Source organism: Engystomops pustulosus, chromosome 6 (assembly GCF_040894005.1).
Source record: "Engystomops pustulosus chromosome 6, aEngPut4.maternal, whole genome shotgun sequence".
Lineage (NCBI taxonomy): Eukaryota > Metazoa > Chordata > Amphibia > Anura > Leptodactylidae > Engystomops > Engystomops pustulosus.
The window spans coordinates 170,928,422-170,944,516 of record NC_092416.1 but is presented as its reverse complement, the minus strand read 5'-3'; the positions used below and the strand labels follow the sequence as shown (position 1 = coordinate 170,944,516).

General features: G+C 43.6%; 2 protein-coding genes across 2 annotated transcripts in view; both read left to right on the top strand.

The window, feature by feature from the left end:
* Positions 1 to 9,510, top strand: part of MYCBPAP (MYCBP associated protein) — a 28,495-nt gene extending 18,985 nt beyond the window's left edge. The window contains exons 16-19 of the mRNA XM_072112371.1: positions 611 to 726; positions 4,445 to 4,584; positions 6,847 to 7,035; positions 9,285 to 9,510. Of these exons, the coding sequence (XP_071968472.1) occupies positions 611 to 726; positions 4,445 to 4,584; positions 6,847 to 7,035; positions 9,285 to 9,416 (577 nt within the window). The 3' untranslated portion in view covers positions 9,417 to 9,510. The remainder of the gene's footprint in view (positions 1 to 610; positions 727 to 4,444; positions 4,585 to 6,846; positions 7,036 to 9,284) is intronic.
* Positions 9,511 to 12,034: 2,524 nt separating this feature from the next.
* The window catches only part of EPN3 (epsin 3), a 28,635-nt gene continuing 24,574 nt past the window's right edge, over positions 12,035 to 16,095 (top strand). Inside the window, exon 1 of the mRNA XM_072112370.1 lies at positions 12,035 to 12,350. The gene's annotated coding sequence lies outside the window, so the exon portion shown is untranslated. The remainder of the gene's footprint in view (positions 12,351 to 16,095) is intronic.

Here is a 16,095-nt window from a genome sequence, read left to right as displayed (position 1 = left end):
GTGCACGGCTCGTTAGTATCATAGAGAGTGATTAGAGCTGTGTGATATAATGAACCGTGCACCTGTGTGACCATGGTCAGATTTCTGTCCACTGGAAGTAAACATAGAGGGCGCGTTCACACGTTGCGTTTTGGTTGCGTTTTCATTGCGTTTTAAAACGCATTACAACAGCTGAGGAGAGGGGATTTGCCTATTTACATTACTATTTAGATTTGTTAACACTATGTTAACGCATGTGTTAACACATTGTTAACACATGCGTTTTGTAAACGCAAACGTTAACAGTAATGTAATTAGGCAAATCACTTCATCTCAGATGTTGTAATGCGTTTTAAAACGCAATGAAAACGCAACCAAAGCGCAACGTGTGAACGCGCCCAGAAGCTTTCTATACATGACAGGAAGCCGAGATCTAAAAAAACCGTGAAGAATTGATACAGAAAGTATATTGGAAATGTTTATAACTTTTCTTTTATACAAACAATATCAATTACTTGTTGAAATGTGGAATAACCCTTTAAGTCTCGGTTCACACATGCAGGAGATGCAGATTCTGTGAGACCATTCTGTCACATGAGGTTGGAAGGTTTCTTGATATATTTGTCCTTAGTTTGCAGCTCTGGCGGGAAGCCATAGATGAGCTGGTAGAGCGCTCGGCGGAGCTGCGATCAGTACTGGGCATGCCAGATAAGGACATGACAGCAGAATTTATCATCGAAGACACCGGTATGTGGCTCATTTGGCTTCTATTCTCTGGTGTCAGGGCAGATACTTGCTGTAATGATGACAATTATACTGTGTATTTTTTTTTATTGGTATAATTTTTTATTTATGTTGAATATTTGTTTTTTGCTTTTGTTTCCTTTCTTACTTTGTTCCTTTATTATATATAATATATATATTTTTTTGTATCATTTTTATGTGACACAAGCTTTCTCTTTCTTCAGTCTTATGGGGACACTGAATAATCTAGATAGGGGATGCACAGAATGACGCTATATATTTGTTCATGAGTTGGACTAGGTGCAACATATGGGAAGGCCAAGCCAGGACATAAGGACAGTGTATAACAGAGCATCTGTCACCCCGCGCTCTGCCGTCCCCGCTCCCAGGCACAACGGATGTCTATGAGACTGACTGTCTTTCATCCTTGGATGCATTTGTAAGATTTACTAAAAATAATTAGAGTCTCTGACTACGACATCAAAAGAATGGGACAGAAAGACAATGGGCTTCGAAAAGCCGTTTTGGTGAACGTGCATATCACCACTATGTGGGGTCCCCCTGGTCTCCTGGGCCCCATACAGTAGTGTGGGATGTGGTATAGGGAAATCCACCCTTGTATGCAGTATACCCATGTGATCACTGCAGCCAATCAATGACCTGTTTTTCGCTGGGATCTCAATAAAGGATAAAAAAGACATGATGTAGACATTGGTCCCACATTCCACCAAATCATAGTCCACCATCATTCACCAATGTTCTATTTCCTAAAAAAAAGATCCATCTGTATACCAATCGCAAATATCTATACCTTGGACATTCTCAAGTATAAGCTGAAGCGAATATAAATCAATGCAACAAATTTGGAGAAAATGGGAAATGCAATGGTCAATCTCCCCCCACTAATGAAACGCCCTGCAGCCTCCCCCCATTAATGAAATGCCCAGCAGCCTCCCCCCATTAATGAAATGCCCTGCAGCCTCCCCCAGTAATGATATGCCATATGCAGCCTCCCTCAGTAAAAAAAAATGCCCAGCAGCTTCCCCCTACTAATGAAATGCCCAGCAGCTTCCCCCTACTAATGAAATGCCCAGCAGCTTCCCCCTACTAATGAAATGCCCAGCAGCTTCCCCCTACTAATGAAATGCCCAGCAGCCTCCCACAATAATGAAATGCCAAGCACTCTCCCCCACTAATGAAATGCCAAGCACTCTCCCCCACTAATGAAATGCCCAGCAGCCTCCCCTCACTTATGAAATGCCCAGCAGCCTCCCCCACTTATGAAATACCCACAGTCTCCCCCAGTAATGATATGCCCACAGTCTCCCCCAATAATGATATGCCCCATGCAGCCTCCCGCAGTAAAAGAAATGCCCAGCAGCCTCCCCCCACTAATGAAATGCCCAGCAGCAGCTCTTCATTTTATAAAAATAAAATAAACTTGTTACTTGCCTCCGGCGCTCCCTGCAGCTCCTGCAGCTCCTGCACCCTCTCAGTTTCCTGTGTAGCAACGCGGGTAGAGATGGGCCTGTGTGTCTTTCCACACACAGCATGGACCCATTATACCAAAACAGAGAGGGAAGAGGCAGGGAGCACCAGAGGTAAGTACTGAGTTTTTATTTTTTATATACTCGAGCATAAAACAAGTGGGGCTTTGTGCAAAAAAAATTACAGTGGAGTATATACTGTGTATATATATATATTGGTATCCTGATGACCTTGGCATCTGCTGCCTGTGTAGCCTGGCACAGCTCTCGGGCACACATCCAGTAGCTCCAGTGTTCTTTCTACTCTAATGGCAGAGGTTTATTCATCTTTGCCAACATCCTACGTGAACTGATAGGTCTGTACGTAGCTCCAGGAAACTGCGCTGCAAGGGGAAAAGAATATTTATGTGTTTTATTCCTGCCCTAGATAAGTATCTTATGGTAACATTTGTCTAAATCTTGCACCCCCCCACCCCCTGACCCTAATCATACACATGCACACTCGGTGTGACTGAGGATGCATGTGCTCTCTATGGAAGAATGTGAATAAGATAATCGCCCAATCCTTCTATATACGGTGTATTTTATGTTACTGCTTAAGAGCCGCCATCAATCTGCGCTTTGTTTCTCGCGTTCCCCACGTGGCTCACGTGATAGGCTATTCCGTCATACGTCAGCTGTTTTCCTATCATTATATCAGGTTGTGTTGATCCTGAGCTTAGTTTAGTAAAGAAATATTCACGTGAACAATTAAAGGAGCGCATGACCAATGTGACTCATCGCTAGGGCAGGGTTGTCCGCTCCGCCAACATATGGGATTATTTTTGCTCGTCGTTAACCACTGCGTAGAAAATGTTAACACCTACGATGTCTGTAATTTAGAATGTAATTTAGAATATATATATATATATATATATATATATATATATATATATATATATATATATGTTAAAAGTGAGAAGTCTGCCAAACATGCCCCCCACCCTTAGAAGATCACTACCCTCTTAATATCAGAAGTAGCATTAGATCAGTATATAATGAACTAATTGAGGGTACAGAGAACCATGCAGCTGCAGAGTTCTCCTTTTACACCATTCACACTACATTCAGAGAAGAAGTCACTGGAAATAACTGGAGCGTCATCACTTCTCACCGTGTACAGCTGTTATGAATATATATACGATATTATGAAGGGGCTACCATACATAAAGCAGAGCTGCTGTATCTCAGCCTCCATTTACAACAAATAGAGCTGAGCTTCTGTATCTAAGCTTCCATCATTGAGGATCTACTATACATAGAGATGTGTGCTCTATCAAAGTTTCCATTAAATAGGCATCCCCACCCTTATATAGAGCTGAGCTGCTGTATCTAAGCTGCCATTATATAGGTATCCACCTTATATATTGCTGCACTGCTGTATCTAAGCTGCCATTATATAGGCATCCACCTTATATATTGCAGAGCTGCTGTATCTAGGCTGCCATTATTTAAGCATTCACCTTAGATAGATCTGAGCTGCTGTATCTAAGCTACCATTATAAAGCCATAAACGTTAAAAAGAGCTGAGCTGCTGTATCTAAGCTGCCATTATATAGGCATCCACCTACATAGAGCTGAGCTGCTGTATCTAAACTGCCATTATACAGTCATCCACCTTGCGTATAACTGAGCTGTTGCCTATATAATGGCATCTTAGAGGCGCCCACCTTATAACATTATATAGGTACATAGAGCTGAGCTGCTGTATCTAAGCTGCTATTAGATATGTTTCCACCTTGCATAGAGCTGTGCTGCTGTATCTAAGCTTCTATTAGATATGTTTCCCCTTACATAGAGCTGAGACACTGTATCTAAGATGCAATCATTTAGGTATCTAATGCACATAGAGCTGAGCTGCTGTATCTAATCTGCCATCATATAAGCATCCACCTTGCATATAACTTAGTTGCTGTATCTAAGCTGCTATTATTTTGGCCTAACCTTATTGCTGCTATATCTAAGCTTTATGATCTTCTGTTTCCAAAATAAATGCACATTTTAGGGGGGGGATTAGGGGAAAAACATATCTTTGGGTCAGTGCCCCCTAATTTTTCCTGGCAATAAGTTTTTTTTCTTTTGTATCCTGATTAATTTGTTCTAAGAAAAAGTCCAAATTTGAAAAGAATGTACTGCCCCGTTTCTGAACATGGGCCATTATAGGAACCGACATTGTCTGAACATCTTGTTTCTAGTGTTGGATCAAAAACGCACAAAAGGAGGGAAAGAAGACAAAAAAGGAGGAGGCGTAAAGGAGGATAAAAGGAATCCCGGGGGAAAGGAGAAGGACGAGAAAAAGGGAGGGAAGACGGCGAGGGATAAACCAGAGAGAGAGGTGAGTGCGGGAGTTATGTGTTGTCTTATTCGGACAGATAGGATTTCGGGTGCTACTAATTCTCTTCTGAGCCCATCGCCCAAATATAACCAAAAAAGTCCCTTATTCTGAAGTTGAGCCCTTCTTATATCCGTCCATAACATAGAGTCTCCGAAAAGGGAGTTTGAGTTAATACTTTAAGTAAGGAGACAAAATATCCTAGAATCTCACCCTTGAAAAAACACCTCCAAAGTCATATGCAAATGAGCTGAGAACAGTCACTTTTTGCTTGAGATGAGTGATGTGTAGAGGCTGGATGGGAAGTGTAATTTCAGACACTTTTCAGGTTCTATAGTGCATTAAAAAAGGGTTTGGTGTCATTTTAAAGATAAGGGTTTCATCTTTCACAGGCCTGTGGTTCTGTACAGGACATACAGGATGTTAAAGGGGTTTTCCCCACAAAGAAAAGTTAACCCCTATCCACGGGATAGGGTTTAACTTGCTGATCAGTGGGGTTCTCAGTGCTGAGACCCCCACAGATTGTGAAAACTATGGAGTTGACGGCGATCGGTGAGCGCTGCGCTCGGCAATTTCCATCAGCTCCATAGAGATTAATGGAGCAGAACGGTCATGCGCGGCTGTCTGCTCCATTAGTCTGACGGAGATACGTGGGACTCCATCGGACCCCTCCGCACTGAGACCCCCAGTGACCTAACTTTTCTTCGTGGGAAAACCCCTTTAAAGGAAATTCACCATCAAAATGAAGAATGATAATTCAGGGACATTACTCATAGATTCAGCAACTGTGACTGTGGTGTCTTATATTTCTTATTCAGGACCTCCTTCCTTCTTAAATAAGTTTTAATAATTATGCTAATGAGCCTAAAGAGCTCTAGGGGCATTAACAGAGCTTCACAAGCTATAACACTGTGCTGGAGTACTTTCCCTCTTCCGCTGTGTCAGTTTACAGCAGGCAGAGGGAGGGGGGAAGTGCTGAGGGGGAGCACAGCACAGTGTAACAACCTGTGAAGCTACAGCATGGAGAGGCTCCCGTAACACCCCCTTCCCTAGCCCTTCAGACTCATTAGTATAATTTTTTTTAAAAAGTCACGGTGCCTGGATCTATGGGTAAGTGTCTCTGGTTTATCATTAGGAGTCGTGAAGTCGGAGTCTGAGACAATTTTGTTGTATTCAGAATTGTGATTCAAAGGACCGACTCCGCGAACATATAATAAATTACACAAATTCTGAAATTTTCTTTAAATGTTCTGTGCAAGGGCCACATTGTCATACTGCTCAACTTTTTGGGGCCACATCAGTAACCAGCGCATCAGGACCCAATGCAGATCTGTGCAAGGAGCAGGAGAGGATCTGGGAACAGTACAGCTGACAAGTACTTACCACTCCTGGGTCCTTTCCTGCTCCTCGGAGCGCTCTACTCTCGGTCCTAGCGCTGGCACATACAACCAGCATCAAAAGTCAGGACATAGTGTGGAGCGGCAGGAGAAAACTCGGGAGAGGTAAGGAGCTGCACTCACTGTCACCCGGCCTCCTGCACCAATGACCATCAGCAATGGAAATGCTGACTGTACTGGCAGCAGGGTGCAGACCGCAACTCATGGCTTGACAGGCTGCATGTGGCCTGTCGGCGCAGGTTGTGCACCCCTGATCCCCTGTTTAATGTGGCTGCACTTTATGTACATGCTCAGTAGTGAAGCTCCTCTGCTGTAGATTAGAGGGAGTAATTGCACTGGGAAGTAATTGCCACATTTATATCAGCACTGCTAGAGTGATCAGGAAAACAGGAATGTGGAATTGGAGTTGTGGTGCCAGACTTTGGTGGAGCAGGAGTCTGAGTTGAAGTTTGGGAAATTGAAGAATCGGAGTCGGAGGTTTGGCTTAATGGCTCCACAGCTTTGTTTATCATGATTGATTTTGATGGTAGATTTCCTTTAAACACAGATAAAGATCTGCAGATGAAGATTGCCTGTGTCTTTATCTGCCGGTTCATCTTTAAAATGACACCAGAAGCATTACATTTTACACTCCCGGAGCACCACCTCCCGGCCACCTGACCCTCCCTTTCCTTGCCTGCACCCTCCAGGCCCTGTCCATGTGCAGAATAAGTGATTACATAAATCCAATCTCCATAGATAGATAGATAGATAGATAGATAGACATTGGACAACGGATTAATGCAACAATTACATTGTATTTAATAGTATATTTTATAACTTCCTAATTTTAATCAGTTAATACAACTCCCGTTTTCCCTACAAATAGGAACGTCCAAACAGCAGAAAATTAAAGGGCAAGGATGAGAAAAAAGTAGCAAAGACATCAGTGATCTCCAGAGAGAACAAGGAGTTGGTGTCCTCAGGAGAAAGTTTGGACGTTACACCCCCAGAGTCTCGCCTGTGTCACGTGGATCCGGTCATACAGGAGAAATATAAGGAAAATCTCTACACTGTGGTGTGTATTTATTATAAGGTCAATCGTCCAATCAGTGTCAGAATATTTGTAGGAGGAATAACAGAGGAATGCCATTGCACAGAATATTAGATGGTGCCGCTATGAAGTACAGTTTGTCCTGCAGAAAACAAGCCCCCATACAAATCTGTAAATGAAAATAAAAAAGTTCTGCCTTTTGGAAGATGCAAAGTAATAAGCAAAAACAAAAAAGTGTTTTGGTGTTAAAGGGAACCTGTCAGCAGAAATGGACCTAAAAAACCACTGCCATCGTCCACCCCCCTCCTCGCCATCGTCCTCCCCCCTCCTCGCCATCGTCCTCCCCCCTCCTCGCCATCGTCCTCCCCCCTCCTCGCCATCGTCCTCCCCCCTCCTCGCCATCGTCCTCCCCCCTCCTCGCCATCGTCCTCCCCCCTCCTCGCCATCGTCCTCCCCCCTCCTCGCCATCGTCCTCCTCGCCATCGTCCTCCCCCCTCCTCGCCATCGTCCTCCTCGCCATCGTCCTCCCCCCTCCTCGCCATCGTCTTCCCCCCTCCTCGCCATCGTCTTCCCCTCCTGGTACTTCTATTATGACTTAAAACCCCATAGTCAGCACCTCTGTCCATACACCGGCTCAGCTGCGACATTTGCCTTCACATTAATGTGTGGACCTGGCCGGGCATGTGCTATTCATGGACAAGTGGTGCCAGCACAGGGAGAATCGCTCCTTAAAGGCAATGTCTCGTGTGTTTAATTTCAGATTTAGCTATTACATGTGTAAGTAGAACAGAAGTTATGTCCTCGTTATAGTCATTAAATGTTGTGGAAGTGGAATTTTTTTATTATTCTTAGAAACATCCCCTGGGGCGGCCATATTGGAAGCAGAAACTTCCTTTCTGAATTAAAGGGGCAGAATAATTTTTTGCTAGATCAGTGACTCCCATTCTTTCTTCCCCTATCCACCAGAGTAGCTTCATTAGACTCAGTCTACAGGTCCAAAAATCCTCCTAAATCAGCAATAATGATGCTTTTTATTTATCTAATTTATCCAAGTGCACCATGGGCGGGACTAAAGTACCTGATTTACATATAGACAACTTTAATATTCGCAGACACTTCTCTGGAATTAGCAAATTTTAACCTTGATCAACATTTTCTAACCTTTCCTTACGTTGCCACTGTCTGTAGGAAAATCTGACAAAATAGGCCCCGCCCTCTTTGCACTTGCAGATTCATTTGCATATCCATAAAACTATGATTATCTCTGCACCACTTCATCGCATTGTGGCCATTAATGTCAGTTTCTGCTCCTGTTGAAGGCCCCTACACACCACTTTTATTGGTTTAAGAGGCATTTTGCACCTGATTCAATCCCTTTAAGAAATATCGTCTCCAAAAGCTGAGAGCCATTCAGCCGGACATATTTTTAGAAATCTTCAGTGACTGAACTCATGGGCTTTACTAAACCTCAAACAGATTATTATTCTTGATTTATTCTGAATCTTTTCACACGAACATAAAAATCCTCAGGACTTTCTCCATTCATATTATCGCAGTTTCTGAATGTCTGTCATCCTGGCGCCTTTTATAGGGGAAATCATTTTCTGTCTTTGCTCTTATATCCTGCAGTCACCTTCACTGACTTTGTGAATTACATTTTTTTTTTGGCCAATATAAGTGCCTGCAAATTTAAGTACGGTAATACTTTTCGCCTCTGGTTTGCTGAAATCCCATAATGCTTCGGCACAGAATCACCTGACAGGCTAGAGACAGAACCATACACTTCTATAGGGTTCTGTTATGGGTTTGCTCCCTTTTCCTCATTGACAACACAGGCATTCTGAAATCTTATGATGCCTCAGCACAGGATCGCCTTTCATGCTAGAAACAGGCATGCTGAAATCCCATAATGATTCAGCACAAAATCACCTGACAGGCTAGAGACAGAACCATACACTTCTATAGGGTTCTGATATGGGTTTACTCCCTTCTCCTCATTGATAACACAGGCATGCTGAAATCCTATGATGCCTCCGCACAGGATAGCCTGACATGCTAGCGATGGGCATGCTGAAATCCCATAATGCTTCAGCACAGCATTACCAGACATAGTAGAGACAGAAGCATACACTGCGTAAGGGCTCAGACATTGCTTTGCTCCCTTCTGCTCATTGACAACACATGCATGCTCATTAGCTGAGTGTGCTTGTGCATGGCAGGGACTGGGGGGACAGAATCACACCCCTCATTATAGTCTCCTTTCTATATTTCAGATGTATGGCATTCTGGAAGCTGTGGCAGAAAACCTGGTGTGTATTGCAGAAGACTTGAAGTCCGGGAATGCTCTGTCTAAGACGGTCAACCAGGATACGTCGGAAGGCCTGGACTTTATATATAGTCAGTAGTCCGCAGCAGTATTCTGCAGCAGACCCTACGTGTAAAACACAGTGGACTCATACATAACTTAATATCATTAAATTGCAGTAGTAATCTTCATCTTCTACGAGTGAGATATTGGTTTTTGCGGGATGGATCAATGTTTGTTCAAGTATCATCTTAGGATATATAGGTTTTTTTGAGTTTTTTAGGAGGTGGTATGAGCTAAAAAAAACAAAAAGACAGCAATTTTTTTTATGTCTATCCTTTAATGGATTAAATTGTGTGATAATTTATTACTTTGGGTCTTTATGAGTGCGACAATACCAAATATATGTGTATATAATCAGAAAAATGTAATTTATTTTACAGTATTTTTGCAGTATTTTTCAACATTGTGTGTTTATAAGGGACTGTATACCACATACACACACCATTTATACACACCACTAATACACACAATGCACTAATACTAATACACACCATTCATACAACAATTTAAAATCCCATTGTATTGGAATGCATTATATCATCACGACCTATTAGGTGCTGCCTTTGGCGAGGCCTAATAGGTGAAGCAAGATGGCAGACATGGGGGGTCATTGTCAGGGTTCAAACTCCCATTACACCCTATTTGTGTTTGCCACTTGTCTATGGTTAAGCTCCAATCCGGCTGAGTCAGCGTCTGATTGTACGTGTAAGGTCATGTAGGAGACATTAAATGTGTTGGCAAAATATCCAATCACTTGACAAAATTAAGGTGAAATTCTGACGTCTTTGGCAGAGAACGCGATACACGTCATCCTGTCAGATTCGGATTACTAAGTGGATGAGGCGGCGCAGTCACGCGGCCTACCTATAGGATGTATATACAGGTGCACAGTAGGCACTAGTATACTGATATGACAATGTAGACATCAGAATAAGGTCTTATAGATGTGACCTATAGATGATCCTGAGTATATATCAGCCATGACATCATGTCAAGGAGTACATATAATAACGAACACACAATTATATAACCATTATATTGTTGACTGCAATACCAGATGCAGCCTGCAAACAGTAATGGCGCTGTTCCTGGAAGAAAGCCACCATGTTTTTATGATCTAATACATCCCTTTTGGGCCAAAAGACATCCCTGCGCAGGTTTTCTTATAAAAAACCAAAATTTGCAACTTTTTTACCTCAGAAAATGGGGTTATTTTGACAATGTTTCCTCTCACCGCCCATTAACTATACTGAGGGAGCCGGGTTCTGGTGTTGTGTTGGTGATGTGTGGAGTCCCCAACATTCATGATTAGTGGGGAATAGTCTGTAAATCAGCAGCAGATAGACAGGAGGAGCCCGCCGCTCATGAATATGAAGACTCCTGTGCTCGGCTGTTCTATGAAAACCACCTCCAAAATAAAAAGTCATTAACACAAATGGGGTCCATAAGTGTCCATTCACACAGGTTTAGAGATTGAGCCTCCATTCATCAATGGAAATTTCTGTGCTGTACCCATTTAATCCACCCATCCACGAAAAAAAATCCACAACCACCTTCCATAGAAATGAATGGGAGGCAGATTTTTCCACATTGAATTTTTGGACAATGTGAATGAGGATGTATGAGGTATAAAGTTGAAGTGGACCTTTCATATACCACGTTCTGATGTGTAGGTAAATGCGTCCTCATATTGTCACCTGCCTCTTCTGTAGTTCGAAAAAACTTTTTAGATTTTTGACAAACATGTAATTTACTAAAACAGGTGCTGCCGAAAATGCAGCTTTTTCAGGGAATTTCAGGTAAACACACAAACCCTGAGTTAATAGAAGAAGCCCCTGGGGCCGGTATCTTCACACTTGTCTGGGCCTGTACAGGACTTACAGCGGCCTGTACTGTACGTTCACCGTGGCTTTATCTATGTATCTAGATAAAAGTTTTCGGCTTCTGCTCCAACCACCGCTGGTGTTGTGTAATGGTAAGAATTTTGTCTGGTGACACATGCTCCAAATGTGAACGCAAGAACAGGACGGACCTGTCCACCCATCCACGTTCTGGATACAGCTGAAACCTTCCACCCAGATCTACAGGAAACTAGTTGTGGTGCCACAGAGATGCCCTTCCCATGTGTGTCCTCAGCCTGGGGAGTGTCAAGATCTCAACATCATGTTGTGGACATGTTTCTAAATACGTCCTTATGATTGACATTAGCTTAAAGGGATTGTTCAATTTCTTAGAAGGATCTTTAATGTGGAGATACAAAACTGTCAATGACTATACAATTCCCCTGCAGCTCCTCCAGAGGAGAAAGAAAGTATTACAAGTGAGGTGTTTCGGGATTGAAATATTGATCACTCATCCATCGGATTGCGACACTCCATACGGAGGAGAGCAGGTGGGAGTGTTTGGGAGGGTCATAGTGCCCACATTATTTATGATCAAGATCAAAAACTCTAAAAACTTTGGAAGTTTGTAACTGGCCTAAGCACCTCAGTGTTAGACTTTATTTTTACATTGTACTAGTAATCACAAGACAGACACTGACTGTATCATGTATAACTCCCTGAAGAAACTTCCGGTGTTTAAAGAGTTAAATGTGGGCTGAATTAGCGCCTGACCCGCCTGACTAGCCGAGCAACTTCAAGTCAGGGTGACACATAAGAAAAAACACTGACTGACAGAAGTATTGGTGAGACACACACACACAAACACAGCGGTGGCAGATACAGTACATCGCACTATAGTAGACTAGGGTCGTATACACACACGTATAATGACACATAATAGTACAATATAGCAAATGGACAGATCCTGCGTTACTACATTTTCCTGTATGTGTGAGAGACAATTCTTTAGCACTACAAAAAAGTTTGTGAGTCCGTAACCTGCTAAGAAGTCACCCAGGTGTCAGAACAGAGTGCGAGTTATGGATTTTAGCATTCGCCCTGCGTACTAAAGTGGACAGCACTAACAGGTAAGAAGGGCAGAGGGATGCAGAGGTCGGCAAAGGTAGTAAGGTGGGCAGAGGAACTTGATGGTAGTAAGGTGGGCAGAGGAACTTGATTGTAGTAAGGTGGGCAGAGGAACTTGATTGTAGTAAGGTGGGCAGAGGAACTTGATGGTAGTAAGGTCGGCAGAGGAACTTGATTGTAGTAAGGTGGGCAGAGGAGCTTGATTGTAGTAAGGTGGGCAGAGGAGCTTGATTGTAGTAAGGTCGGCAGAGGAACTTGATTGTAGTAAGGTGGGCAGAGGAACTTGATTGTAGTAAGGTGGGCAGAGGAACTTGATTGTAGTAAGGTGGGCAGAGGAACTTGATTGTAGTAAGGTGGGCAGAGGAGCTTGATTGTTGTAAGGTGGGCAGAGGAACTTTATTGTAGTTACGTGGGCAGAGGAGCTTGATTAAAATAAGGTGGGCAGAGGAACTTAATTGTAGTAAGGTGGGCAGAGGAACTTTATTGTAGTTACGTGGGCAGAGGAGCTTGATTGTAATAAGGTGGGCAGAGGAACTTAATTGTAGTAAGGTGGGCAGAGGAACTTGATTGTAGTAAGGTGGGCAGAGGAACTTGATTGTAGTAAGGTGGGCAGAGGAACCTGATTGTAGTAAGGTGGGCAGAGGAACCTGATTGTAGTAAGGTGGGCAGAGGAACTTGATTGTAGTAAGGTGGGCAGAGGAACTTGATGGTAGTAAGGTGGGCAGAGGAACTTGATTGTAGTAAGGTGGGCAGAGGAACTTGATTGTAGTAAGGTGGGCAGAGGAACTTGATGGTAGTAAGGTCGGCAGAGGAACTTGATTGTAGTAAGGTGGGCAGAGGAGCTTGATTGTAGTAAGGTGGGCAGAGGAGCTTGATTGTAGTAAGGTCGGCAGAGGAACTTGATTGTAGTAAGGTGGGCAGAGGAACTTGATTGTAGTAAGGTGGGCAGAGGAACTTGATTGTAGTAAGGTGGGCAGAGGAGCTTGATTGTTGTAAGGTGGGCAGAGGAACTTAATTGTAGTAAGGTGGGCAGAGGAACTTAATTGTAGTAAGGTGGGCAGAGGAACTTTATTGTAGTTACGTGGGCAGAGGAGCTTGATTGTAATAAGGTGGGCAGAGGAACTTAATTGTAGTAAGGTGGGCAGAGGAACTTGATTGTAGTAAGGTGGGCAGAGGAACTTGATTGTAGTAAGGTGGGCAGAGGAACCTGATTGTAGTAAGGTGGGCAGAGGAACCTGATTGTAGTAAGGTGGGCAGAGGAACTTAATTGTAGTAAGGTGGGCAGAGGAACTTGATTGTAGTAAGGTGGGCAGAGGAACTTAATTGTAGTAAGGTGGGCAGAGGAACTTTATTGTAGTTACGTGGGCAGAGGAGCTTGATTGTAATAAGGTGGGCAGAGGAACTTAATTGTAGTAAGGTGGGCAGAGGAACTTGATTGTAGTAAGGTGGGCAGAGGAACTTGATTGTAGTAAGGTGGGCAGAGGAACCTGATTGTAGTAAGGTGGGCAGAGGAACCTGATTGTAGTAAGGTGGGCAGAGGAACTTGATTGTAGTAAGGTGGGCAGAGGAACTTGATTGTAGTAAGGTGGGCAGAGGAGCTTGATTGTAGTAAGGTGGGCAAAGGAACTTGATTGTAGTAAGGTGGGCAGAGGAGCTTGATTGTAGTAAGGTGGGCAGAGGAACTTGATTGTAATAAGGGGGGCAGGGGAACTTGATTGTGGTAAGGTGGGCAGAGGAACTTGATTGTAGTAAGGTGGGCAGAGGAACTTGATTGTAGTAAGGTGGGCAGAGTAACTTGATTGTAATAAGGGGGGCATAGGAACTTGATTGTAGTAAGGTGGGCAGAGGAACTTAATTGTAGTAAGGTGGGCAGAGGAACTTGATTGTAGTAAGGTGGGCAGAGGAACTTGATTGTAGTAAGGTGGGCAGAGGAACTTGATTGTAGTAAGGTGGGCAGAGGAACCTGATTGTAGTAAGGTGGGCAGAGGAACCTGATTGTAGTAAGGTGGGCAGAGGAACTTGATTGTAGTAAGGTGGGCAGAGGAACTTGATTGTAGTAAGGTGGGCAGAGGAGCTTGATTGTAGTAAGGTGGGCAAAGGAACTTGATTGTAGTAAGGTGGGCAGAGGAGCTTGATTGTAGTAAGGTGGGCAGAGGAACTTGATTGTAATAAGGGGGGCAGAGGAACTTGATTGTAGTAAGGTGGGCAGAGGAGCTTGATTGTAATAAGGTGGGCAGAGGAGCTTGATTGTAGTAAGGTGGGCAGAGGAACTTGATTGTAGTAAGGTGGGCAGAGGAGCTTGATTGTAGTAAGGTGGGCAGAGGAACTTGATTGTAATAAGGGGGGCAGAGGAACTTGATTGTGGTAAGGTGGGCAGAGGAACTTGATTGTAGTAAGGTGGGCAGAGGAGCTTGATTGTAATAAGGTGGGCAGAGGAACTTGATTGTAGTAAGGTGGGCAGAGGAACTTGATTGTAGTAAGGTGGGCAGAGGAACCTGATTGTAGTAAGGTGGGCAGAGGAACCTGATTGTAGTAAGGTGGGCAGAGGAACTTGATTGTAGTAAGGTGGGCAGAGGAACTTGATTGTAGTAAGGTGGGCAGAGGAGCTTGATTGTAGTAAGGTGGGCAAAGGAACTTGATTGTAGTAAGGTGGGCAGAGGAGCTTGATTGTAGTAAGGTGGGCAGAGGAACTTGATTGTAATAAGGGGGGCAGGGGAACTTGATTGTGGTAAGGTGGGCAGAGGAACTTGATTGTAGTAAGGTGGGCAGAGGAGCTTGATTGTAATAAGGTGGGCAGAGGAGCTTGATTGTAGTAAGGTGGGCAGGGGAACTTGATTGTAGTAAGGTGGGCAGAGGAGCTTGATTGTAGTAAGGTGGGCAGAGGAGCTTGATTGTAGTAAGGTGGGCAGAGGAGCTTGATTGTAGTAAGGTGGGCAGAGGAACTTGATTGTAGTAAGGTGGGCAGAGGAGCCTGATTGTAGTAAGGTGGGCAGAGGAGCTTGATTGTAGTAAGGTGGGCAGAGGAGCTTGATTGTAGTAAGGTGGGCAGAGGAACTTGATTGTAGTAAGGTGGGCAGAGGAGCTTGATTGTAGTAAGGTGGGCAGAGTAACTTGATTGTAATAAGGGGGGCAGAGGAACTTGAATGTAGTAAGACTGTAAGGTGGGCAGATGAATTCAACAGTAGAGTCTTAAGGTCAGCAGAAAAACTCAAAGTTTGGAAGATGGGCAGGGACGTTACAGTGGGCAGCAGAACTCTAAGGTTATAAGGTGGACAGGGGGACCTGAGGGTTGTAAGTTTATGAGGCTGACAGAGAAACATGACAGTAGTAAGGTGGACAAAGAAACTTGGAGGAACTTTAGGGTAGTTTGTTTGCCAGGGAAATGTGAAGGTACCAGGGTGGGTAGAGGAACCTGAAGGTAGTAAGATGAGTAAGGGAATCAGGACCATATTCAGTATTGGGACCAAATGGGTGCTTAGCAGGTATGTTATATTTTGAAGTAATTTTGTGGTCAGTTTTATCTCGTATCTAATTATTGTGCACTTGTATGTGGTATATATTGTTTTGTATATACAGGCAGTCCCCTACTTAAGAACACCTGACTTACATACAACCCCTAGTTACAAACGGACCTCTGGATATTGGTAATTACTGTACTTTAGTCCTTGGCTACAATAATCAGCTATAACAGTTATCACAGGCGTCTGTAATTAAGTTTTATTGTTAATCCTGGTTCTTATGACAATC